The 27942-nt window shown below is 47.8% G+C and overlaps 1 protein-coding gene and 1 pseudogene across 1 annotated transcript in view; one reads left to right on the top strand and one right to left on the bottom strand.

The window, feature by feature from the left end:
* Positions 1-5088, bottom strand: part of RANBP3L (RAN binding protein 3 like) — a 73709-nt gene extending 68621 nt beyond the window's left edge. The window contains exon 1 of the mRNA XM_077462855.1: positions 4683-5088. Coding sequence (XP_077318981.1) covers positions 4683-4872 — 190 coding nt within the window. The 5' untranslated portion in view covers positions 4873-5088. The remainder of the gene's footprint in view (positions 1-4682) is intronic.
* A 16925-nt stretch (positions 5089-22013) lies between these two features.
* On the top strand, positions 22014-22145 carry LOC143941767 (U2 spliceosomal RNA; annotated as a pseudogene).
* The last annotated feature ends 5797 nt before the right edge of the window (positions 22146-27942 follow it).

Raw genomic sequence — 27942 nt, 5'->3', positions numbered from 1 at the left:
GTACTGTATTTTTTTTCTTGGGCAAATTTGTTGTTGGGCAGCGTAAACAAACAAACTGCAAATTGCCGTAAAAACGCACTACATGCTTTTCTGCAGCTTCTCCATTGAAGTCTATTGAACCGAAAAAGTGCAAAAAAATTAAATAAATAAAAGCAGTGTTTTCCGTTTAAAAAAAGTTCCTGACCGATTCCAAAAACACAGAGGCACAAAAATACATTGATGTGAACGTGTTCCATAGGAACCCATGTTAAAAATAATGTCTGCAAAAAGCATGTAAAAACACATTGGTGTGACTGCGGCCTGCTGTACACCACATGCAGTAGAACACATTGATAAATGCAGTACAGAGACACATGCAATGTATATGAATGTGCCCAGTTTATATAATATACTATCATGGGGCCTTCATGTACATTTACAAAACTGTTGAGAGGGGGATGGGCACACACTGATCGGAGTTTGGCCGGCTCAGCACTCCTCGTTTTGCTGCAAGAGTTTTTTCGGTGGCAGCCCAGATTTGTAATTGCTGGTATGTGCCCCTCCCCCACCCTATGGCGTTGTACAGCCAGCATTGTGCACGAGTTTCTCTGAAGCTGAACTCCAGGCAGATGGAGGAGACAGGAATGAACATAGCTCTGTGATCACTCCTACATCCAGACATTGATTTATTCCAATGCCTCTTGCAGCCCTTGTACAGCAGGACCCAGCAAGGAAAGAAGGAGAAGCAGCACAAAGAGCCAATCAGCTGTGAAAGATTCATGATGATAGGAGAGAGCAGAATGACAGAGGTGACCTCATCGGTGTGCTGCTTCTCCTTTCACTCTCCAGTCATATGGCTGGGGGAGGGAAAAGACCTGCATGAAATGTCATTGATTACACATCCTTAGATGTGGTTGCTGCTTTAGTTTTCTCATTTTTTTTTTTTTGCTGATCCTGCCAGAAATCCAGCATGGTTGTCACTTCCTCTGCAAGTAAACTTTCCATCTCAGCAACTTTCCAAGCTCTTTTCTGAACTACAAAACTCCTCCCCTGCTATGTTGGGCCTTGTTCACAAATGGGTGGCTGAGATGCGTTTTTGGCCGCTTCCCGACTGTCTATTAATGCACATCAACAAGCCTACAGCGCCAATCAGCGTTTGTATACTAAAATGGGACATGGTCACTTTTGACACTTCTCGACCGCACCCTAAACGCGTTATTAAAGGATATGTAAATGTTTGTTTAAAAAATAAAAATAAATAAATAATCAAACTCGTCTCCTCTGTGCAGTTGATTTTGCACAGAGCGGCCCCAATCCTCCTCTTCTGGGGTACCCCTGTGGAGCTCCTGGCTCCTCCCCCTTCTCGAATGCCCCCACGGAGAGCCACTCTCCCTCGGGCCACCTGTGCAGGCACGCTCCTATGTCCTGCTGCTGCCTCCATTGACACAGACAGCAGGACTTGGCCCCACCCCGCTGTCATTTGATTTGATTGATAGCAGTGGGAGCGAATGGCTGCGCTGCTATCAATCTATCCAATCGGGACCGGAGACACTGGCTGGAGCTGGTGTTGCTGGAAAGTAAAAAAAAAAAAAAAAGGGGGGCTCTGGGGGGCTGCTGCATCGCAGAAGGTTATTCACCTTAATGCATAGAATGTATTAAGGTGAAAAACTGAGGGTTTACAACCCCTTTAATGCCATAGATGCATTCAACTGCATTAACGATTATCGATTTACTAGAATTGGAGAGTACAAAATCCTGTGCAGTTCTGCATAGAAAAAGATAAATCAGCTTCCAGTCGTGTGTGAAAGCTTCAGGCTCGGTTCACATATGTGCAGATTGGATGTGGGTTTCCCTGCATCCAATTCGCATGACTTGTGAGTGTGCCAGGGCTCACAATGGAGCCAGTTCACACATGTCATAGGGTAGGGACCGATGTGAGGGTACAATGTACAGGGATAGGGACAATTGTAGACACTCGCTCAGGTTTCTGGTGTCTTTATTCAACCTTCCTAACTATGTTCATGGCGGCCGCGACCCGCATCCCAAAAGGGTCCTGTGCATGTTTGGGTGCGATTCAGGCAAACATTTGCACCTGAACCAGTGACCAGGAATGCACCCAACTTCGCGCTGGGAACTGCGGCCGCACATATGAGATCCCAGCCCAATTGAACAAGCTGAAGTTAGAAGCTGATTGGTTTCTATGCACAGCTGCACCAGATTTTGTACGCTCCAGTTTTAGTAAATCAACCCCCCCCATAGTGCTCTGGATTGAGACAAGTACACACTATAGAAGGCTTTGTTCATATTTCATGTCTGAGATTTACAACCACTTTAAAGTGGATGTAAACCCTCACATATCCCCAGTGAAGTGACTAGCCTCTGGCGATACAGAGATGAAACAATTCCTCCTCCTGTCTATCTTCTCTAGATCTGTTCAAAGTGCTGACTTTATAAGCTTGTCTGAGCTGTCAGAAAAAAAGGGGGTGGACAGCTGAAATTACACTCTGCAGAGCTCAGTGAGGAGAGCGCTTATTGGAGGGAAGGGACACACTCCCTTTCACATATGAACAGAGCTGAGGCTGTAAATCTGCTGGAGATCTCTCCCCTGTCACCATTCTCCGCTTGGTGTCAGGAAAACTTGTCAGAAGTGACTCATGGTGATAGCAGAGGACTAAGCAGCAGAGACAAGTACACACTATAGAGCAGTGATAGTGAACCTTGGCTCTCCAGATGTTTTGGAACTATATTTCCCATGATGCTCATCTACACTGCGGGGTGCATGAGCATCATGGGAAATGTAGTTCCAAAACATCTGGGGCGCCAAGGTTCGCCATCACTGCTATAGAGCCTGGGTGCTCAACCTGTGGCCCTCCAGCTGCAGAACTACAAGTCATGCTTGTAACAGTCAGCCCTGCACTGCCTCATTGGACTTGTAGTTTTGCAACAGCTGGAGGGTCACAGGTTGAGCACCCAGGCTATAGAGCAGGGGTCTCCAAACTTTTCTGAACAAAGGGACGGTTTACTGTTCTTCAGACTTTAGGAGGCCGCACTGTGGCCAGCTGGAAAATAAAACTTTGCTGGCATCAGTGGGATTAAACATTGCCCCATCTTTGGTATTAGGGGGCAGAATAGTGCCCAGTCTGTGGGAGAAATGGCACCACATTTTTGTTGTTAGAGGGCAGAATTGTGTCTCATATCAGTGGGATGAATTGTGCCCCAAGGGCCGGGCAAAGGCAGGCAAAGGGCCACATCTGGCCCCCGGGCCGCAGTTTGGAGACCCCTGCTATAGAGGGATATGCTTTGTTCATATTTCATGTCTGAGGTTTACAACCACTTTAATCTGCAGAGGCAGCCAGACAGGGGCTGTACACTCAACACAGCAAAAATTATACCCTTGTTGTGTTTGATTGGCAGTTTAACCGCTTGCCGAGATAGATAGATAGAAGAGATAAAATAGATTAGATAAGATAGAAGAGATAAGATAAGATAGATAAGATAGAGGGAAATTGGCCCCATTGCACAGGATCACGTACCTGCACTTCCAAGCACGCACGCGTACCGTCCGATTGGCTCCCGCTGTGTCCAATCACAGTGGGAGCCAATCAGGCGGTACGGCTGGCACGAAGTCCGCCGGGACCCGCCAATCGTTTCCAAGAGAAGCAGAACGGCTGTCTGCCCATGTAAAAACAAGGCAGATCGCTGTTCTGTGAGAAGGTAAGGTAGTGATCCTGTGTTTCTACTAAGCAGGAACACGGATCTCTTCCTCAAATACAAACATTTTGAACCCTTTGATTGCCCCTGATGTTAACCCCTTCCCTGCCAGTGTCAATAGTACAGTGACAGTGCGTATTTTTAGCACTGATCATTGTATTGGTGTCACTGGTCCTGAAAAAGTGTCAGTTACTGTAAGATTCGTCTGCTGCAATGTGGCACAGTGGTGTTGGCTTTTCGGGGGTTGGTGACCTACCACATTCCAGCCCACCCTCCATCCATCATGGATCTCTTCTCAGAGAGTGTGAGCAAGCTCCGATGAGGAGGGGGTGCTTGTAGTCCAAATCAGCTGCACAGCCTAGGTCAGTGATAGCAAACCTTGGCACCCCAGATGTTTTGGAACTAAAACATCTGGGGTGCCAAGGTTCGCCATCACTGGCCAAGGGTGACAACATTGCTTCTCCATAGATGCAATGTGGTGAGCGTTGTCACCAGAGGACAGGAAGTACATCACTGGCAGGATCAACAAAAATAAAAAGGCTCAAAGATGAGATCTAACCCAGTCACCACATGGAAGGCTACATAGACATCTGTCAAACGCACCTTGGTCTTGCAGAGCCGCTTATTGCCAACTGCGCCGACAGGCGTGCGTTTTTGCGAGCACAAGCCAAGTGCGGTAAATAACGAACCGCTCAACATCCACAAAAGGTGGCGCTTCTATTGTCATATTGGAGAAATGTCTGTGCTGCCCCATGCGTGTAGTGCGATAACACGCCAAAAAAAAGGGGGAACGCATGTTCACGCGACACAGAGATGCGATCGCAGCCATAGATGACATTTCCTTTCTGGGTCCAAATCTTTGACCCGCAGCAGAGAATAATCAGGAGTCGTGCACGGTGTGGCAGAGCTGTGTAAATGTCAGGACTGGATGGACAGAAGTAGAAATCCTTGTTGCTGGGAAAAGGGGGCCCCCCGGGGTCCCCGAATCTTACCTCGGTGGCTGGCGCACTCGCTGGCGGCCCGGGCTCGGTGGACGGTGCTGTGTACGGGGCCACGGCTGCTGCCGGTGATACACATGGCGGATTTGTGGCTTTGTGTCTGGAAGGATCGGGCAGACAGAGGCTCTATCTCCGGGAAGAACACATTATTCTCTCTGATGATAGAAGTTTGCTGGTTTCTCATACCGGCCCCCCCCAGTCACACCTCCCGGATAAAGTTCTGCAGGGGGAAGACCAATCCGTACAGGAGAGCGGATCACACTACAAGGCTGGAGACAACAACAACAAGGAGGTCCGGTCCGTAGACTCATTCCCCGGCACGGCGGATCGCTCAATGAATCCGTCCTGTCCGGAGATCCGACAACAACTGACTACGTGCGGCTCCAGCGACAGACCGGCGAGAAGATCAACATGGGCGGGGACAAGGCGAACTGAGACCGCCCATCATCTCTTACAGCAGCCACGGCATGCTACAGAAAGGCGTGTCTGTGGGCGGTGTTAGAAAGATTCGAAGGCGCCGCCCCTTCTGAGGTCTGCCTGTTGTGAACGGACACAAAGCTCATCGAGTCACGCCCCTTTCCCTTTGGAGAACACGAATCTAGAAGTATGGGCGGTGATATATAGATAAGGAGGGTACCGCCCATTAACGCCGCGGAACTGTGGCCTGTTATCTGGGTGCCGCCTATTCTAAGGGGGGCGGTGATATGTTCATAAGTGTGCCGCCCATTCACTGAGTAGTGTCCCTGTGGCCAGTGATATATAGATAAAGAAGGAAGTGAGTGGTGATCAAAAATTGTCACCCATTCACTGAGTGGAGTTTTTAGGTATGGGCGGGGACATGCAGATAACATGGGCGCTCTCCCTCTGCCATGTCTTTCCTTGTCAACAGAGAGGCGTGTTTGTATTGTAGGCGGGGATAAGTAAATGAGATGGTTCTGTCCCCCTAGCGCAGAGCGGCGAAGAGGCGTGTTTGTAAGCGGGAATATGTAGATCACAATCACATAGGTTCTGCTGTCACACAGCTCAGAGCCGCGAAGAGGCGTGTTTGTAGGCGGGCATATGTAGATGAGCTGGTTCTGTACCTCGCCTGTCCCAGTTCAGAGCCGTTAAGAGGCGTGTTTGTAGGCGGGGATATGTAGATCACATAGGTTCTGCTGTCACACAGCTCAGAGTGGTGAAAAGGGGGGGGGGGGGGGGGCGGGGGCGTATTTCTCTCGCTGTAAATTGCTTTGGTGGGTTTCACAATGTCGTCTCTGACACTGGCCGGTCTCCAACCAGTCTGTCCCAGTATACCCCAGCAGGCATGTGTTTGTGTAATCTAACAGGAGCGATCCAGAGCTCACAATGAACAGAATGAGTCATTTTAAATTAAATTAAAAAAAAAGAGGAATTTGCAGGTTTTGAATTTTGGAGCAAATTTGTAATTTTTCACAAACGTTAAAATGTATGTTTTCAGGAAAAAAAATGCACTAAAATGACTTTTGATGCACTCAAACACAACATCATCCCCAGTTTCTCTGTAAAATCTGAAAGATGAGGTTGCGTCAAGTAAATAAAAAACACGTCAAACTGTAAAGCGAAAAAATGGCAGTGCCTAATTTTGTCTATAGGTGGTGCTTTAACAACCTTTATTTACAACATCAGTTTAGAGCAGGGGTAGGCAATCTTGGGCCCTCCAGCTGTTGCAGAACTACAAGTCCCATCATGCCCCTGGGATTAATTGTAACTGCCAGCCTTGCAATGCCTCATGGGAAATGTAGTTCCACAACAGCTGGATGGACCCAGGTTGCCTTCCTCTGGTTTAGAATGAATCAGAAATGCTCTAGTCTAGTGTTATTGTTCTCACTCCAATGCTGGTGGAGATCCCTCATCTACACTATATTGTCAAAAGTATTGGGACACCTGCCATTGCACGCACATGAACTTTAATGGCATCCCAGTCCTAGGATCCTTTCACACAAGGCAGATCCGTTTTGACAGACTCTGCTTGCTCAGCGGGGGATCGCTCTGTTGATCCCCACTGAGCAGAAGTGTTGCCATCCGCCAATATTTTTACTGGCAGCCAGTAAAAAATGGGCACTTTTCTCCTACCAGTAAATGGCAGTGAAAGAAAAAGGTTGCCAGTAAAAAATATGGCTGTGACGTTTGGCCAAGACCATCCGAGTGCCTGCTACAGTGTGTTTGGACTGCACCGGCAATGTGTTGCGTGAAGTCAAGGTGCAAGGGAACGGAGCAGCCGGAGGCTCATGTGCAGGTCTGTGGAACGGGAGGAAGGCAAGCCGGGAGTGGACTGAAGGGACCACCTGGCATGGAGAGAGAGGTTCACTGGGACTTAGGAGGGGAGGTGACATGTTGGCTGGGTGCCATCATCATCTGTGCTACTGCACACTGCTGACAGTGTCACTGTGAGAGTCAATTTCATGTATGTGTGTGCCGCCCATTCTAATTTCTTGCCCTCTCGATACCTGACCTCGAGCTACTTATTTACTATATTGAAAATAAAATAAGTTATATGTTTTTTCCTTAATATTTACCTTAAATCACTTTGCTGATTGCATATTGTACTTGTTTGTAGCTTAAATACTGAAATTTGCACTTAAAACAGTAATTTTGTAACTTTTAAATATGACAGTAAAAACTTAACGGTGCCAGTAAATTTTGAGTGTCGTGTCAGTCATTTTTCAATCTGGTAGGTTGGCAGCACTGCTGAACAGGCGGATGACAGGTCTGTCTCCACTCACTGTGCAGAGATAGACCTGTCAGAATGTGAAGGTCACATTTTGGTGGAATCTCCATGTGAAAGTCACATTCTGGTGGAGTCTCTATATGAATGTCACATTATTGTGGAGTCTCAATGTGAAAGTGTTTTTTTGTGGAGTCTCAGTGTGAAATTCACATGCTGGTGCAGTCTTCATGTAAAGATCACATTCTGGTATAGTCCCACTGTGAAAATCACTTTTTGGTGGCGTCTCAATGTGGATTTCACATTCCGGTGGAGTCTCAATGTAGATTTCACATACTGATGGAGTCTTGATGTGAACGTCACATTCTAGTGGGGTTTCAATGTAAATGTCAAATTTTTTGATTGAAAATGTATACTTTATTTTGCAAGAAAATATACAAAAAACAAAATACTTTGAACAGGGTACATTCCACACTGTACTGCGACGCAGCGCATAAATACACTACATAACAATACAGTTCCAAGCATACAAATAAATTACATTCATCCTGCGGTATGATGCCTGATGTGTTGCGCAGAGTAATAATACCCCGAAACATCACATCATGCATGACGCCGCATTACCCTGAAAGCATTTCCAAAAACATTACCAAAAACAGGTCATCAAGTCATACAGTCTTAGTCAAAGTCAAAATGGCATTTCAATGAGCAACAGGTGTGATGGGGGGGGGGGGGGTGGAGAAGGTGGGGTAGGGAGGGATACATGCTGAAGGCACATGTGTGAAGGCTTCACTGCCGGTTTCACTTGCTTGCAATGCCAGTGCCTTCACTCAAAGCCAATCGATGGATAGGCTTGGGGTGCCAACATCATGGGGTCCTTGGACAGGTAAGTGTCCTTATATTAACCACTTGCCTACTTAAACCCCCTTCCTGCCAATTTTCAGCTTTTATTGCTGCCGCACTTTGAATGACAATTGCGCAGTCATGGTACACTGTACCTAAATGAAAATTTTATAAATAGAGCCTTCTTTTGTTGGTATTTAATCACTACTGGGGTTTTTATTTTTTGCTAAACAAACAAAAAAAGAATAACAATTCTGAAAAAGAAATCAGTTTTCATAGTTTTTTTTATAAAATTTTGCAAACAGATAATTTTCTCCTTCATTGATGTGCGCTAATGGGCACTGATAGGCTGCACTGATGGGCACTGATAATGTGGCACTGATAATGTGGAACTGATGGGCACTGATAAGGCGGCACTGATGGGCAATGATAAGGTGCAACTGGTGGGCACTGATAGGTGACATTGATAGGTGGCACTGATGGGTGGCACTAAAGGGCACTGATAGGTGACACTGAAGGGCACTGATAGGTGGCACTGATGGGCACTAATAGGTGGCACTGATGGGCACTGATAGCTACTGGCAGGTGACACTGATAGGCAGCACTGATAGGTGGCACTGGTGGGCATTAATAGGTTGCACTGGTGGGCACTGGGGGGCAATGATAAGCAGCACTGATTTGCACTGGCAGGTGGCACTTATGGGCACAGATGAGGTGGCGGTGGCTCTTCGTGTTCGGTAATGATGTCCCTCTGATAGAAGCCAGGGCTCAGCTCTTTTTCTCTCCTCATGCTGTGAGCATGAGGAAAAAAATAGACAATTACCGTCTCTGTTTACATCACATGATCAGCTGTCATTGGCTGACAGCTGATCACGTGGTAAGGGGTCGGGATTGACCTTTTACTCCAATCTGTGATCAGTCAAGTCTCAGTGACTCGCTGATCACAGAGCACACTGCACGCGCCCTGCAGGGGGCTGTGGCAGCTCATGCAGGAGAGAACGTACATGGATGTCCTCCCAGCAATTTAGGCCTGTGCTGTTTAGAGATGGACGAAGTTCCGACGGGACGATTCGCGAACGCGAATGAGGCCGAAGTTCGTGAACCGCAAAGTTCGCGGCAGGCCCCATTGACTTCAATGGCAGGCGAACTTTAAAAACCTACAGGTCATATTTCCAGCCACAAAATAATTACTAGCTGTGCACACATAGTCCCACCACATGGCCACTGACATAACACATGTATGAAGTGAATCTGGTATCGACAACTACAAGCATTCTTTTTTTATATGTGAAATTTTGACAATTCAGGACTCAGGAGCGCATGAAGGCAATGGAGGAGAGGAAAGGTCAGGGTAGGCTATGAAGTGGGTGCAGGAGATGATCACCAGCTCTGTGATATAGAGCACTGACACCAGCACCGTGATAAAGTGCACTGACACCAGCACCGTGATAGAGAGCACTGACACCAGCACCGTGATAGAGTGCACTGACACCAGCACCTTGATATAGAGCACTGACACCAGCACCATGATAGAGAGCACTGACACCACACCAGCACCGAGATAGAGAGCACTGACCCCACACCAGCACCGTGATAGAGAGCACTGACACCAGCACCGAGATAGAGAGCACTGACACCACACCAGCACCATGATAGAGAGCACTGACACCAGCACCATGATAGAGAGCACTGAGACCACACCAGCACCGAGATAGAGAGCACTGACACCACACCAGCACCGTGATAGAGAGCACTGACACCAGCACAGAGATAGAGAGCACTGACACCACACCAGCACCGTGATAGAGAGCATTGACACCAGCACCGTGATAGAGAGCACTGAGACCACACCAGCACCGAGATAGAGAGCACTGACACCACACCAGCACCATGATAGAGAGCACTGACACCAGCACCATGATAGAGAGCACTGAGACCAGCACTGAGATAGAGTGCACTGACACCAGCACCGTGATATAGAGCACTGACACCAGCACCGTGATAGAGTGCACTGACACCAGCACTGTGATATAGAGCACTGACACCAGCACCATGATATAGAGCACTGACACCAGCACCGAGATAGAGAGCACTGACAGCAGCACTGATACCAGCAACTTGCTGCTGGGCCCCAAAAATATGACACCGCTCAACCTCTTCAACCAGGAGGGTACGGGCATATAGTACGGTGTGCTTTTTTTGGACAAGGAAGTGAGCCAAATGAAGAAAAAAGGTCTGTGTGCTCGATTAAATAAATCGTTTATAGAGATATACATGGTCTACTGGTCACATGTGTTGAATTCCTCCGAGATCCATGCTTCATTCATTTTTAGAAATGTGAGGTAGTCAACACTGTCGTGAGCTAGGCGAGTGCGCTTATTGGTCACGATCCCCCCTGCTGCCCTGAACGTCCTTTCGGACAGGACACTGGACGAGGGGCAAGCCAACAGTTCCATTGCAAATTGGGCAAGCTCTGGCCAGAGGTCAAGCCTGCCCACCCAGTAGTCCAGGGGTTCATCACTCCTTAGAGCGTCCACATTGGCCGTTAATCCGATGTAGTCGGACACCTGACGGTCTAGGCGTTCCCTGATGCTGGATCCGGATGACACCTGTAGATGGGTCGGCTGAAAGAATGACCTCATATCAGAAGTCACCACACATCTTCAAACCGCCCTCTTCTTGCAGGCGCTGTTGGATTGGTACCCACAACTCTTTCTCTGGGAGTGGGAATTGCTCCTCTGCCAGCGCACGCAAAAGCAGAATGCAGCATTTCTCGAAGCAAGGCCTGGAAGTGCTCCATTCTGACAGCCCTCTGTGACGGTGGTAACATTTCCGCCATTTTGTGTTTGTACCGGGGGTCTAAGTACGTTGCCACCCAGTATTGGTCCTTGACCCTTATGCTTTTTATACGAGGGTCCCTGTTAAAACACTGGAGCATGAAGGCCCCCATTTGCACTAAACTGGAAGCGGTGTGGTGGCCAGGCTCCTGCTCATCATCCAGGATAATGTCATCCTCCTCGTTCTCCTCTCCCCATCCACGCACAACAACAGGGATCCCAGAAAGGTTTAAAGCATGCTCTTCTTGCTCCTCCTCATCCGCCCCGGCACCATCCTCCTCTGACTCCTCTTCAGACTCCTGTTGTTGACTTGTCTCAGATAGAGTAGCCCCCCTGGGAATTCATCCAGCACTGCGACTTCCTCACCTTCCCGCTCCTGCTCCTCCATGGCTTGATCAATGACACAACGTAATGCACGCTCCATAAAGAAGGCATAAGGTACCATGTCACTGATGGCGCCATGGCTGCGACTGACCAGTTTGGTGATCTCATCAAATGGCCACAGAAGTCTGCATGCGTCGCGCATTAGCAGCCACTGGTGCAGGGAAAAAAAACCCAGCTCCCCAGAACCTGTTCTGCCGCAGAGTTCCTACAGGTAGACGTTAACTGCACGTTTCTGCTGGAGCAGCCTATCAAGCATATAGAAGGTTGAGTTCCATCGCGTTGGGCAATCGCAAATAAGATGTCTGACCGGCAGATTGTGTCGCCGCTGAATGTCAGCAAGGCGAGCCATGGCTGTGTAAGATCTTCTGAAATGGGCCGAGATTTTCCTTGCCTGCCGCAAGATGTCATGGACCCCAGGGTATTTGACAACGAATCGCTGCACGACCAAGTTTAAGATGTGTGGCATGCATGGCACATGTGTAATTTTGCCCTGTTTCAATGCGCTAAACAGATTGACACCGATGTCACACACCACTTTACCAACTGTCAAATTGAGCGGTGTTAGCCACTGATCTGCCTGTGAACGCAAAGCTGAAAGGAGTGCCGGGCCAGTGTGGCTCTTGGCTTCCAGGCACAACAGATGCAGCACGGCATGGCAATGTCTCACCTGGCATGTTGAATAGGTTCTGGGGAGCTTGGGCGGCGCAGCGGAAGAGACACTAGCAGCGGAAAAGGAGGAGTCAGCTGAGGAGGAGAGGGAGGAGGATGGAGTAGGAGGAGGAGGAGAAGAAGAGCCAGGCCTGCATGCAATCCGTGGCGGTAAAACCAAATCTACACGGGTGCCACGGGTTACATGCTTGACGGCCATCAGAAGGTTCACCCAGTGGGCAGTAAATATACCTTCCCTGCCCGTGTTTGCTAGACCACGTGTCTGTGGTCAGATGCATCTTGGCACCGACACTGTGTGCCAGAGATACATTCACTTGCCGCTGAACATGGCCATATAGCTCTGGGATGCCCTTCTGTGAGAAATACTTCCTTCCTGGGACCTTCCATTGTGGTGTTCCAATGGCCACAAATTTTCGAAAGGCCTCCGAGTCCACCAGTTTATATGGCAGTAGTTGGCGGGCTATCAGTTCTGACAAAAGCCAGCCGTCAACCGTTGGGCAAGAGGGTTATCCGGCATCATCATTTTTTTATGCTCGAACATTTGGCCCACGGAAGCCTGCCTTTTTGCAGAAAAACGTGAGTGGAGGACAATTGTGAGGAGAGAGGAGAAGGAGAAGTAGAAGACGAGGCTGGACGGTGAGAGCCTGGAGTGGGGCTTTGTGTGTTCCGTTGCTCCCACTGGGCTCAGTGATGGCAGCTCATGTGCCTTCTTAAGGCGGTCGTCCCTAGGTGAGTGTTGGGCTTACCGCGACTTATGCGTTGACTGCAAAGATTGCAGATGGCAACACTATTGTCATTAGCGGACACGTTAAAAAAAGCCCACACTGCGGAGCCATGTGCCGGCGTCCTGGGAGCGCCAGATGTGACCGTACATGGTTGATGCCTTGCTCCTGATACATTCGCATTCTGCTTTGTCCCTCCTGTGCAATCTAAGTTCTTCCTGCTTCTCCTCCCTATCTGCTGGTCCATATCTCCCTCTGAACTCCCCTCCTCTTCCTCTCTTGTGGGCACCCACGTGGCATCACTAGACATGTCATCATCGACGTCACCTTCCCCACCGCTATAATTAGAGATCTCGGAGTAGGCAGCAACAGCGGGGACAAACCTCCTCCTTGGGCTGATCTGGGTACTGTCGTCAGACTGCTGAGCGGTGGTTGTTGCTACCTCCTCTTCCTGATCCAATGCCAAGAGTGGCTGCGCATCGGAAATGTCTTGATATGGATCAGAAAATAATTCCTGTGACTCAAGCGGAAGGTATATGGTGGTGGTGGTGTTGGTGGTAGTGTCTTTGGGGGTGCACATAGCAGAGAGTGAAGAAGAGGGTGCAGATCGAGAGGATGAGGAGGGTGCAGAAGAGTAAGGCTGAGTGAGCCACTCAACCAAGTCTGGTGCGTCCTTTGACGTAATCACATGCACCTTCTGCAATTTGCCACTTTGGCTCAAGTCTGTTGCTCCTGCCCTACCCCTACCACCCCTGTGGAAGGGCCTGCCTCTTCCTCTGCCTGTCATTTTTTAAATGACCCTGTGACAAAAGTCTCTAGAGAAGTGCAGTATGTATGTGGAAGAAGGTATATAACACCCCGCTTCAATCTTTTGTTTTTGGGGGCCACTGGTCTATCACACCAGTTATAATACTTTTTTTATTGCATTTGTCACTCTTTGTAGTATCTCTGCAGAACCGCTCAGCAGTCACAATGCTGCACAGTGGAAATGCACTATACTATGCTTTCTATATGTGCAAGTATTTTATACATGTATTACAAACCTATATACTGCACACCAAATAGTACACCTATACCAGTCCTTACAAGGACCTTTGTGGACCTAGATGCTAGTGATTTGCAGACTGTACCTCAGTCCCTACACTGATAAAGGACTGCTGCAGAATAGGGCAGCAGTCAGCAGCAGTGCGCCAGCACCCTATATATTGTACACCTATACCAGTCCTTACAAGGACCTTTGTGGACCTAATAGCTAGTGATTTGCAGACTGTACCTCAGTCTCTACACTGATAAAGGACTGCTGCAGAATAGGGCAGTATTCTGCAGCAGTGCATCAGCACCCTATATATTGTACACCTATACCAGTCCTTACAAGGACCTTTGTGGACCTAGTAGCTAGTGATTTGCAGACTGTACCTCAGTCCCTACACTGATAAAGGACTGCTGCAGAATAGGGCAGTAATCTACAGCAGTGCACCAGCACCCTATATATTGTACACCTATACCAGTTCTTACAAGGACCTTTGTGGACCTAGTAGCTAGTGGTGATTTGCAGACTGTACCTCAGTCCCTACACTGATAAAGGACTGCTGCAGAATAGGGCAGCAGTCAGCAGCAGTGCATCAGCACCCTATATATTGTACACCTATACCAGTCCTTACAAGGACCTTTGTGGACGTAGTAGCGAGTGATTTGCAGACTGTACCTCAGTCCCTACACTGATAAAGGACTGCTGCAGAATAGGGCAGTAATCTGCAGCAGTGCCCCAGCACCCTATATATTGTACACCTATACCAGTCCTTACAAGGACCTTTGTGGACCTAGTAGCTAGTGATTTGCAGACTGTTCCTTAGTCCCTACACTGATAAAGGACTGCTGCAGAATAGGGAAGTAATCTACAGCAGTGCATCAGCATCCTATATATTGTACACCTATACCAGCCCTTACAAGGACCTTTGTGGACCTAGTAGCTAGTGATTTGCAGACTGTTCCTTAGTCCCTACACTGATAAAGGACTGCTGCAGAATAGGGAAGTAATCTACAGCAGTGCATCAGCATCCTATATATTGTACACCTATACCAGCCCTTACAAGGACCTTTGTGGACCTAGTAGCTAGTGATTTGCATACTGTACCTCAGTCCCTACACTGATAAAGAATTGCTGCAGAATAGGGCAGTAATCTGCAGCAGTGCACCAGCATCCTATATATTGTATACCTATACTAGTCCTTACAAGGACCTTTGTGGACCTAGTAGCTAGTGATTTGCAGACTGTACCTCAGTCCCTACACTGTTAAAAGACTGCTGCAGCATAGGGCAGTAATCTGCAGCAGTGCACCAGCACCCTATATATTGTACACTTATACCAGTCCTTACAAGGACTTTTGTGGACCTAGCAGCTAATGATTTGCAGACTGTACCTCAGTCTCTACACTGATAAAGGACTGCTGCAGAATAGGGCAGTAATCTACAGCAGTGCACCCGCACCCTATATATTGTACACCTATACCAGTCCTTACAAGGACTTTTGTGGACCTAGAAGCTAGTGATTTGCAGACTGTACCTCAGTCCCTACACTGATAAAGGACTTCTGCAGAATAGGGCAGTAATCTGCAGCAGCGCACCAGCACCCTATATATTGTACACCTATACCAGTCCTTACAAGGACCTTTGTGGAACTAGTAGCTAGTGATTTGCAGACTGTACCTCAGTCCCTACACTGATAAAGGAAAGCAGCAGTCAAGTATAATATTCTTTCTATATTTGGAAGAAAGTATTTTATATGTGTACAACCCTATATACTGTACACCTATACCAGTCCTTAAAAGGACCTTTGTGGACCTAATAGTAATAGCTAGTGATTAAACTGACTGTCCCTGCTGCACACAGTGTCCTGTCCCTCCCTGCACTGACAGAAGACAGGCTGCTGCAATCACCAGCACAGCAGTGCACTGAACCCTTTATACTGTACTACACCTATACCATACCAGTCCTTAAAAGGACTTTTGTGGACCTAATAGCTAGTGATTTGTGTCACTATAGTCTCTCCCTGTTCCACACGGCAACCTCTCCCTATAATGACATAAGACAGAATGTAAAATGGCCGCCAGATCAGGTCTATTCATAAGGTAGGGGGAATGTCCAATTGTCCATGTGCTGAAATGTCTCAATTGGCTGTCCTGTACCCCATGATGGATGTGTCATCATGGGTCAAAGTTCTTTCACACTGTAAACACATATGTCTGCCGGGCGAACAGCGGCAATAGTCCGCCGATGGGACGAATCGCGAACACACAAAATTTGCCGCAAAACGACCACCGGGCAAACAGTTCGGCCATCCCTAGTGCTGTTGCCGTCTTTTGGCTGTAGCACAGGAGCGAAGGGGTTAAAAGTCAGCAGCTACAGTATTTGTAGCTGCTGACTTTTATTATTTTTTTTCTCAGGCTGGAGCTCTGCTTTAAAATCTACTGCATTACATTACTGTCATATCTATAAGTTTTCTTTTCTTTATCTTTTTCTTTCATTACATTGTTCACTATGGTCTAAATATTAGCAGGTCCTGCAGTAGATCAGAACTGTCATTTGAAATAACAAGGTGATGGAAAATGATGTCAAGGAAAAAGAAATCTAGGTAGAACTAGTCAGTTCTTGCCCCAAACTTTCTATTATCTTGATCTGGTTTGACAGAGTAAACCAGCCATAGATGGATCGCATTTCAGCTGATTCAGCAGGGACCGGCCAAATTTCGATCCATTCATGAGTGAACTGATTGTACAGAAGTTGATGAGTGTAGTCTGATGGTGGGGAGGCCTCCTTTTTGTCCAGAATTTTTCTCAGTCTCAGTCAGCTGAGAGCAGGGAGCCACGCTTATATAGGTGCAGAACAGAAGATTTTTTTTACATTACACAGACACAGGGACACTTGTTATTATGGTACAGAGGCAATAAGATCACTTCTCGGCCTTTTGGCTAAGATCAAGTGTAGTTTGACTGCAAGTGACTTAGTCAAGAGGTGCCCGGGGTACCCGAAGGTCGGCCTTGGGGGGAGCGTCCCTTTTCGAAGGGCCCCCCCTTGCTGCTATTGGCCCTAGGCCTAGTCCCCGGGCAACGAGGAGCGACCCCCCTTTCTAGGGGTGTGCGTCTCTGCTGTCATGGCGAATCGTGGGATGAAAGATTCGCTGCGTTTCCTGGTTAAGCCAGAATTCAAGGAGAAGATTTTGTTGAGGATGATTGTAGTGGACGTGTTGATAGACACCTTTTATGTAAAGGTAAGAGATCTCGTGTGTCTACAGGATTTTCCCATGCAGGGAATTTACGATGTCACATTTGGTTCTGTCGAGGTTTGTTGGAATGTGTTTGAAGCTTCAAAGGAGAAGAAGGATGTGGAGGTGATGAAGATGATAGATGTGGTACCTTTATTTATGCAAGATTAAAAGATGATTATTATACATATGTATAACCCGTTTGCTGATTTTGCCTTGGTAAGAGCTTTTTTGGCCAATTACTGTGAGGAATTGAAGGGTGGAGAAAAAGTCTTAAATCGGTTCGGGATTTGGACGGGAAAATATAGGTTTTTTGGACGATTCAAGCTAGATAAAGATTGTGTGGGAGGAGTGAAGCGTCCGCCTGCAGTGTTTACAATTGGGGGTGAAAGAGGATTTTTGCACTATCAAGGACAACCAAAGTACTGTCGGAAATGTATGATGTATGGACATCTTTCTAATGAATGTGAAATGATGGGGAAATGCAGGTTTTGTTGCCAGATAGGGCACAAGGCTAAAGACTGTCTGATGGGAAAGACCTGTGACATTTGTAAGGAGCCTGGCCATTTGGCCAGACAGTGCAAGGAATACCTGAAGGCAAGAGATTTATATTACGGAAGAAGAAGCCGGGGGGAGGAGGTACGGAGGCCTGCAAGTGATGCACAGGAGGGGGTACCTCGGGGAGCCACTGTGTGGGCAGCTCCTGGTGTCGTTCTCCCTGCAGATGCGGTGCCTGTGTCTTTGCCCAATGAAGCAGGGGAGAGTGGTGGTGGTGTGCCGGAAGCAGATGTGAGTAACGTGGTGGCGGACTCTGCTGCTGCTCCGGAGGCTACTGACGCTGTCGCTGTAGAGGGTAAGGAAGTGGTGGATGGAAAAGGTAATAAGATCCAGGACTCCCCCCGTGAAGAGGAGGTGGTGGAAGAGGATAGTCAACGAGGTCAAGATTTTTCTGAAGGAACATCTCGGGATATCGTGAGTGGGGATCAGACTGAAGTTCCTTTGGGGGGACAGAAGCCACTTTCCGTGGTTGCAGTTTTGGGAGAGCTTTTTTCTAGTGAAGAGGAAGGAATGGATACTTCAACGGAGGCCAGACTGGAGTGTGGCCAAAGAATGGAGGTTCTGTCTGGAGCAGAGTCTGGTTCTACGGGTAAACGTACCCGAGCGGAAGGGGAGGACAGCGACAGTTCGGGGGAAGACCCCCTGCAAATTTCTATTTCTGGAGCCTCTGGTAAAGAGGTTGCCAGCTCTCCAGCTGTAGTTTGAAGACAGAGGAAGTTTTTAGCTAAGGAAGAAGAGGAAGATGATGACCTTTAAATGTTCATGATGGCTGTTAAATTTTTGTTTTTTCTCATGGCTTTGACCATTTGTTCTATTAATGTGAGAGGGATGAAGTCAGTTTGTAGGAGGACTGCAGTATTTAATTTTTTGAAATATGTTCAGGCGGATGTGATTTGTTTGCAAGAATGCGGTATTGATGATCCAATTGGTTTAGTAGAATGGGAGAAGGGTATGGCAGTGTGGGCTCCTTGTTGTGCATCCAGAGCGGAGGGAGTCGGTATCTTGATTCTTAATCCCAACATAAGTATTCTTTCATATGAGATTGTGGTGCCAGGGAGGTGTTTGGAGGTGGTGGTAGAATTTGGGGGCAGGCATTTAAGGATCCTGAATTGTTATGCACCTGCTGAGAAGAGGGAGCGCAAGGATTTCTTGGATACTATTAGAATGTATATACCTGGAAGAATTCCTGTAGTGGTTGTGGGTGATTTTAACTGTATTCGGGATAGTGGTGATAGACATGGATCTGAAAATGTGAGTGGGATGGATGTGACCTCAAGATTGTTGAATGAGTTGGTGGGGGATTTTCGATTAAAGGATGTTGCACTTTCTTTTCAGACAAGGGTTCGGTGTCCTCTAGAATAGATTTTTGTTTTGTTTCAGAATTTTTGGGTATCTTAAACTATGTTACGGAACCTGTTTTATTCTCCGACCATGTGTTAATATCGTGTAAAGTGGATTTGGATGCTAAAGTGAAGTTTGGTAAAGGCTTTTGGAAATTGAATTGCTCAATTCTTGAAGATGAAGGTGTTTATGAAAAATTTTGTGTCTTTTTTGAGACTTTGGTATCCTGCAAGGAGGATTTTGGGGACATATTGCAGTGGTGGGATTGGGTGAAGGTACGGGTGGCCTTTTCTTCAAGAGATTGTGTGGTCAGAAGGTGAGAGCGGAAAAGAGGAAAGATGAGTTATTGATTAAAAAATTACATTTTTTATACAAATGTGTGAAGGCAGGTGTGGAGGTAACAGAAGAATTAGAAGAAGTTAAAATGGAGAGAAGTCGGAGGTTGAGGGAGAAGGGGAAAAGTATAATGTTCCGTGCGAAAGTGAAGGAAATGGAGGAAGGGGAACAGTGCACTCGTTTCTTTTTCAAAAAAACCTGTTCATCTAAAAGTGTGATGAGCTCTGTATTGGTAGGAGGAGTGTAGGTGGAAGGTGAAGAGGTGGTACAGGAGGTAAGAGCTTTTTATGAGAATTTATATAGTGCCCGAGAGATGGTGGAGAAAGAGGAAATGGTGGACTATTGTCAAGTGGTGAATAATAACCTTGAAGAGATGGAAGTGAAAGGTTTGGTTAAAAGTGTGACTGAATTAGAGATGGAGGAGGCATTGAGAAGTATGGCACGAAATAAAACCCCAGGGAAGGATGGACTGCCAGTTGAGTAGTATATCAAATTTTGGCCAATACTGAAGACCTACTTGTTGGAGGTTCTGAAATTGTGCATAGAGTCTGGTTGTACATCTAGTTCTATGAAGGAAGGTGTGATCACTCTGATTTTTAAAAAGGGGGAGAGGAGGGAGGTTAAAAGTTGGAGGCCTATTACTCTTTTAAACGTAGATTATAAATTAATGGCAAAGCTTTTGGCAAATCGGTTGGGGTTGGTGGCGGGTGTTTTAGTTGGTGAAGGGCAAGTTTGTGCTGTGCCGGGGCGAAGATTGATGAATATCTTGGTACTATTGCGTGATTTGACGTGTTATGCCCAATTGAATAATATGCCTTTAGCCTTGTTGGGTTTTGATTTGGAGAAGGCTTATGACAGGGTTTCTCATTCCTTTTTATTTTGTGTATTGGAGAGGATGGGTTTCCCCTGTGCATTATTTAGGACTTTGAAAGGGATGTATTATGGTTTGAAGAGTCAGGTCTTGGTTAATGGGTGCTTATCTGATACTTTTGATGTTAAGTCGGGTGTGAGACAGGGGTGCCCATTGTCCCCTTTAATGTTTATATGTGAAATTGAGCCGTTGTTTTGCCACCTACAAAAAGATAAAAGGTTGAGAGGTATTTTTGTCCCAGAGAGTGGCGGTAATGTTGTAAAATCGGTCTGTTACATGGATGATATTACTGTGGTCTGTTCTTCGGAGGGGGAGGTGAGGAGGGCAGAATTATTGTTAAGCATTTTTGGGAGTCGATCAGGTCTGAATGTTAATTGGGACAAAAGTCATGCTTGTGTTGTAAGCGGTTCATTGGTATTGGAAAATACTAAAGTTAAAATCTCCGAATCCATAGATATACTGGGAACTCATTTTGAAAGAAACCCCTTGAATAATGTTAATGCTGAGAGAGCTATGGAGAGAGTTTCTAAAAAATTAGAGTTCTGGAGGCTGAGGAAATTATCAATTTACGGGAAGGTGTTGGTGGTGAAGGTGGTGGTGTTGCCTATTTTATTGTACTTTTCTGTGATTTTCCCTCCTAACGTTAGATGGGTCCAAAAGATGACTAGAGTTTTGTTTTTGTTTTTCTGGGGAGCCAAGATGGAACGGGTGGCCCGGGTGGTGGTCATGAAGAAAGTCGTGCTTGGGGGCTGTGGCTTTCCTGATGTGGCTTCCTTTTTGGGGATGCATTTTTGGTTGGGACATTTTAAGGTGTTTTCTGGGGGAGGTAAGGCAGCATGCCTCATACGTTACTTTGCAGGCTGGTCCTTGACGAGGTGGGGATGGTGTGAGAGGGATTTACAGCGGCCTATGGCCTTGGTGGCACCCTCTTTTTATGGCAGACTTGAACAATTTTACAGGATGTACGATTTAAAGAAGTTAGGGGTTGGAGCAGTGGGGAAGGGCCCTCTGATTAAATGGCTTAGAAAGGAGGAGGTGGTGGCAAACATAAGGGGGTTGGGTCCGAAGTTGACAGAGAAATGTTGGAGTAATTTTATGTGTATGGGGCCTTCGAATCATCAAAAGGAAGTGATGTGGATGGCATTTCAGGAGTGCTTATTAACTAAAGCCTTTTTGAAGTCTCGTGATTTGTCCAGGACTGATAGGTGCCCTAGGCCGAAGTGTAATGGGATGGAAACAGCGGAGCACGCGCTCTTTGGATGTGTTTTTGTGAAGAGGGTCCAGAAGTTGTTGGCTCCCTTTGTAGGTCGGATTTTGGATGTGGTGGGTGGTGATATCTATACTTGGTTTTTTGGTTTGGTGAAAGGGGATAGAGATAAAAAAAGGAGAGTATGGGTTTTTATGGCCATATTTAAAGAGGTAATGTGGGAGGTTAGGTGTTGGGAGGTGAGGGGTAAGCGTGTGGTGAGGGAAGAGGACTGTTTAAATTTGTGTATGGCTAAATTATATTTGGTGCTATTGGTGGATAGGCGGCGGATGGGTGTGGAAGAAGCAAATGCCTTTTGGAGATGGGAAGAGTGGAGAGGTGGGGGTAGGTAGGGGAGGATTGGCTGGCTGTTTTAAATTTGTTTTTAAAGATATATTCGCTGGTTGAATTCTGTTTGGAACTCTTTGAGAGAGGAGATCTTGCCTAGGTGATGTGTTAAGCACTGTGGACTGTGAAGAGAATCCTTGTGGGTTCTTACTGATGTTTGGTTTGAAAGTGCAACAGAACTGATGGGCAAAAAAAACAAACAAAAAAAAAAAACAGAGGCAATAAGATCGCTTCTTGGCCTTTTGGCTAAGATCAAGTGTAGTATTTGTTCTTATCAGTTACCAGGAGGAGGCGCTTGCTTCCGTCCCTGTTTCCTGCGAGGTGGAGCAGGGGTGGCGGTTGCTATGCAAAACCTGCTTGTGTGAAGGTTACCTGGAGCGGTTCGTAGCCGAAAGGGAAGTATTCTGATGAGGATGGAGAACCACTGGTCGGTGCCAGGGGAGGGGACCCTGGCCTTCTGGCCTGGATTGGGGTAGCTTTAGCTCCGGTCTATTTTTTGGGAGGGAACATTGGTTCCCCTTTCTCCCACCGGGGGAACGGCGAGTACTTCCTGAATGTAATTAGGTAGGAGTGATGGGAGCGAGGGTGAGGCCTGATGGCAAAGGGCTCTCACTAAGCTCCTGGATCTCCATGCCTTTCTGGCTGGGGTGAGGGCTGCTGTGGTCTGGGATGCTTTTGTTGAAAAGCCTATGGTGATGTGCCTCTGAAGTGGCAGTTCAGGGGTGCCCTGCATTCACTGTGCTTGTTACTTTGAAGTCTGGCACGAAGGTCACTTCACTGTAAACACGCTTTTTCACACCTGCCTCTAGGGCTGGGCCTTTTGGCTAGGACCAGAGGAATTTTTGGTTTCTGGCCGGAGGGCCTGGTCATTGTATTCACAATGGCCACCTTTTCACTCTCCCTCTTCACTATCCATTCCCCACTTTATTTGTTTATTTTATTCTTGTGTGTTTTGGTTCGCCCTCTCTTTGGGGGGTCTTCCTTCGAGGGAGCCCCTATCCAAGTACCTGGGTGGGTCTGTTTCGGCAGACCTTCTGGAGAAAGGCGGTCCTCTATCTTCGGTTAGATGGGCCATGTATTGGTACCTCAGTCCCCGTCTGGAGCCTAACGCCCCGGGGGATCAGGGTAAGGTCCTTCCTAGTGGAGGACAGTAGACACCCGTTGCACGTTTTTGTGTTCACTCTTGATGTGTGTGCACTTTTTTTGGCACCGGGTAGAAGTTTTTGGGTGTGTTTTGCACGCCACAGGCTTTAAAAAAAGGACAGAGGCAATAAGAGGATTTAGTTGCAGTTATTCAAGCACGTACTCTGTCCACGGTGTCAGGGCTCAGCAGCCCTGATTAGTGTGGTCAGTTTGCAGAGGGGAGGGTATAGCCAGGCAGTAACAGCCAGGTTTTTTAGGTGATACAGGGGGCCAACTTACACAGCACAAGCACTGGGCTGTATAACATGCTTTAAGGGAACAGGATCTGTTTTTTTTTTGTTTAGGTTAACAAACACTTGAAAGGTGAGTGGTGCAGGTGTGGTGTTTGAAGCACATTTTCTGCATTTTTGGTGTGGAAAAATGCAACATGCTTTACTTTTTTTTTAAACTGTGCTGAACTGCACTGCAATTATGTGAACTTTGCCCATAGGGTTACCTTAATTCTGGTCTGTCTTTGCAGTTAAAAATGCATCCAACTTCACCCAATTGCGTTCGGTACAAAGGGGGCCCTTAGGATGCAGTCTGCAGACCGGGAACAGCTGACACACACTATAAACTGGACCTGCTGTATAGAGATGGAACAGCAGCGGCATCAATGGCAATCCTCAATGAACCGGGCAAGCACCAGTGTGTGAGAAGTGGGCATGTACAGGTTTCAGAGATTTATCAAAAATGTTCTGTCTTTTTTTCATTTGTTTAGAAAAAAAAAACGTGGTGATTAAATGCCACCAAAAGAAAGTGCTATCTATCTAAAAAAAATGATAAAAATTGAAATATGGGTACAGTGTTGCATGAGCACGAATTTGTCATTCAACGTGCAATAGCACTGAAAACTGAAAATTGGCCTAGTCAGGAAGGGGATGAAAGTAAGGGCCGATCCTAGGGTCACAGACGCCTGGGTGCAGAAATATTTCTGGCGCCCCCACATGGGCGTGGTCTTCTTACTAACTCCTCCCCTTTACAAATGTTTCTATGGCTACAATTCAAACTCGTAGATGCTCCCCTAAGAAGTCTTTATTACCCTGGGATCCTACCATGATCTTTTAACAATAAAGAAAATGAGTACACTAATGGGACCTGAAGGGGGGTTCCGCTAATGCACACAGAGAGGGCTTTCCATTAGAGAGTCTGTTAGAAAGAGCTCCCAGACATACTGCAGACATGATACAGGAGATGGTCAGATACTGCAGACATACTACAAGAGATGGTCAGAGACTGCAGACATACTGCAAGAGATGGTCAGAGACTGCAGACATACTACAAGAGATGGCCAGAGACTGCAGACATAGTACAGGAGATGGTCAGAGACTGCAGACATAGTACAGGAGATTATCAGAGACTGTAGACATAGTACAGGAGACGGTCAGAGACTGCAGACAAAGTACAGGAGATGGTCTGAGACTGTAGACATAGTACAGGAGAAGGTCAGAGACTGCAGATTTAGTACAGGAGATGGTCAGAGACTGCAGACATAGTACAGGAGACGGTCAGAGACTGCAGACATAGTACAGGAGAGGGTTAGAGACTGCAGACATAGTACAGGAGAGGGTCAGAGACTGCAGTTCCTAAGTATGGAAGTAGATAATGGCCGACCAGCCCTCTCACCAGACTCGGCGATACAGCAACATCAGTTCTTTTGATCAGGTGTCAGCTCACTCTGGGTCGCCCGTGGCGACTCCGCTCGGTGGTGCTCAGATCTGTATTCTGGCAATCAATCCATTCCTTTCTTCACTGGGGATGACGCCAGGCTGTGCGGCTTCCCCTCTGGTGGCACAGGGCAGCAGGGTTCTCTTTTTGATGGCATCCCCTCAGCACTGTCCTCTCCCTGGAGTCCTGGGTGCACTTCCCCAAAAGCTTTCCCTGGCTCCTGGTGCTCTCTCTCTCTCTATCCCCCCCTCTCTTATTCAGCTGAGCATGCTGTGTGGGTTGCAGTTTCCGGGTCACAATGGGGCCGCCAGTCCTCAGGACTACATGTCCCACAATCCTATTCTCTGCTGCCTTTTTATTGTATTTCTTCCCTAGCCATTATGAAGGAGGGAGAAGAAACATAGCGGGCAGCTGACCTGGCAAGTGCCGCTCACTAGTACAGCAGTGCGAGGAGGAGAGGGGGGGTGTTTAGAGCCCGCAGCTGCTCTTTCTAGTCAGACACGGGTGCTCCAATCTCCGGCTGCTTCGCTCTCCTCCTCTGACAGGAGGAGGGAGGGGGATGGGCAGTAAACACAGAGAGCCCTCTTCCCGTTGATAACAGGGACAGCGGTGGCACAGTCTCTCCTCCCCTGATCCGCTCCTGCATACCTCCCAAGTTTTAAAGTTGAGAATGAGGGACATTCTGGGGAGAGTGACCTGCGGCATGCGCAGCTTATATCAAAGTGCCCATCAGAGCCCCCCCACAGCAGGTGTCCCCCATCAACCCCCCCCACAGCAGGTGTCCCCCATCAGAGCCCCCCCACAGCAGGTGTCCCCCCATCAGAGCCCCCCACCGCAGGTGTCCCCCCATCAGAGCCCCCCACAGCAGGTGTCCCCCATCAGAGCCCCCCACAGCAGGTGTCCCGCATCAGAGCCCCCCCACAGCAGGTGTACCCATCAGAGCCCCCCCACAGCAGGTATCCCCCATCAGAGCCCCCCCACAGCAGGTGTCCCCATCAGAGCCTCCCACAGCAGGTGTCTCCCATCAGAGCCCCCCCACAGCAGGTGTCCCCCAACAGAGCCCCCCACAGCAGGTGTCCCCCCTCAGAGTCCCCCACAGAAGGTGTCCCCATAGATCAGTACCTGTCCAATAGATCACTGTAGCTTGGGAGCAGAAGCACCGTGCACATTGCAGGGGTGCAGGGCATCCTTGGCATCCTTGGTTACTAGGAGGGTGGCACTCGAACAGCATTTCCGGAAGTGCACTGGATGATTGGCAGCAGCTCCGGCCAACCCAGAAGAGAAGAGCCGACACATGCAGAGGGGGCGGGGCAGACAGTAGACTGCTCCACGTGCACCGGACAGAAAGATTAGTGGTGTCTATTACTGGAACGTGTTCTGTTACTAGACTCCACAGCGGTACTCAGACAGCATGGATTCTGGGGACAGCGGGAGCGGTATGCTCTCTTGTCAGTTGCTGGTGGTATGGGGAACCGCAGCACCCGCTACATGCGCTGCACCTCTCTGCCTCTGGACACAGACGAGGAGGAGGGAGGGGAGCAGCACTCTGGAGCTTCGGCGCCCCCCACCTCTGCGCTGCCCGGGTGCGGAGCACCCCACGCACCCTGCCTAGGATCAGCCATGATGAATGTGCCCAGTAGACAAGTATTTAAAGCCTATATATGCATTTGAAATCCCCCTCCCTCCTCCTATTTCCACCTACAAATTTACAGAAAGGTGAAAGTAAGATGAAGAGGAGAATACAAGCTTTGCAGCCTCTGTGCTGTGGTTTCCTTTAGTATCTCTTAAAGCATGTTAATTACATTGTACTCCATGATTTTAATAGTACAAAACTAAACGTAATTATCAGGATTATTCAAGTATTTAACATGAGTCCTTTACCATCATTATTCACAGGTTATACACTTAAGCTGGCCATCCACGGTTAAAATCTCGGCCCGTTCCTGCTGAACCATTAATAGACAGGCTGAATGGGGGGGGGGGGGCAGAGAGCACAGATGGGAGGGAGGAGAGCACTGGGGGGGGGGGGGGGGGCTGGAGAACATGGAGAGCACAGGGGAGGCGCAGAGCACGGGGGGCGGGGGGGTGGCAAAGAGCATGGAGAACACTGGGGGGCTGGAGAGCACAGTGAGTACTGAGGGGCAGAAATCTCTGGAAGGGCTGGAGAGCATAGAGAGCACTGGGGGGGTGGGGAGCATGAAAAGCACTGGGGGGGGGGGGGTGTAGAGCACAGAGAGCACTAGGGGGATGGAGAGCACAGAGAGCACTGGAGAGGCTGGAGAGCACTGGGGGGGGGGGGGACTGGAGAGCACAGGGGGACTGGAGAGCATGGGGGAATCAGAAAACATGTGGGGGAGGGGGCAGCAGAAAGACGCTGGATAAGAGGATCTGTGGGGGCAGCTACATATAGAGGAATCAATCTCTAGACATGTGCACAAGGAAAAAATGTGTTTAGTTTTGTTTCGTTTTAATTCCTTAATTAATTAATTTCATTTAGTTATATTCGTTAAATTCCTTAAATTCGTTTTCGGATTTCGTTTGGTTTTCTACCAAATTCGAAAAATCGGTCGCATTCGAAAATATTTCAACCAAATTCGAAAATATTTCTACCGAATTTGAAATGATTTCAACATGATTCGAAATGATTTCAACCGCATTCGAAAATATTTTGCAACCCAAATTTAGGGCCATGTATCTCGGGGTCATTTGGTGCTAGAAACCCCAAATTTGGAAATGTTGTAGTGCTAGTTCTATTTTGTTTGCATACCAAATTTGGTGTTTCTAGCTATACGTGACCCCGGGATATGTGCCCCCAAATTCGGGTCGCAAAATGTAATTCTCTGCTTCAGGAAAGGGCTTGACATTTTGTGACCCGACTTTGGGGCCACGTATCTCAGGGTCACTTGGTGCTAAAAACACCAAATTTGGAGATGTTGTAGTGCTAGTTCTATTATGTTTGCATACCAAATTTGGTGTTTCTAGCTATAAGTGACCCCGAGATATGTGGCCCCAAATTCGGGTCGCAAAATGTAATTCTCTGCTGCAGAAAAGTACTTGGCATATTACCCATATCTGGGGTCACTTGGTGGCAGGTGACGTGGCAAGTGGACAATTCACAACTTGGTCACGTGGCACTCGTGGCCAGTCACATGGCACTCGTGGCCAGTCACATGGCACTCATGTCAGGTCACGTGGCACTCGTGGCAGGTCACATGGCACTCGTGGGAGGTGTCGTGGCAAGTGCAAAAATACACAACTTGTGGCAGGTGACGTGGCAAGTGGACAATACACAACTTGTGGCAGAT

Source organism: Lithobates pipiens, unplaced genomic scaffold (genome assembly GCF_037356315.1).
Source record: "Lithobates pipiens isolate NorthernLeopardFrog02 unplaced genomic scaffold, aLitPip1_a1.2 Scaffold_3, whole genome shotgun sequence".
NCBI classification, from domain to species: Eukaryota; Metazoa; Chordata; class Amphibia; order Anura; family Ranidae; genus Lithobates; species Lithobates pipiens.
This window is presented reverse-complemented; position numbering and strand designations above follow the sequence as displayed.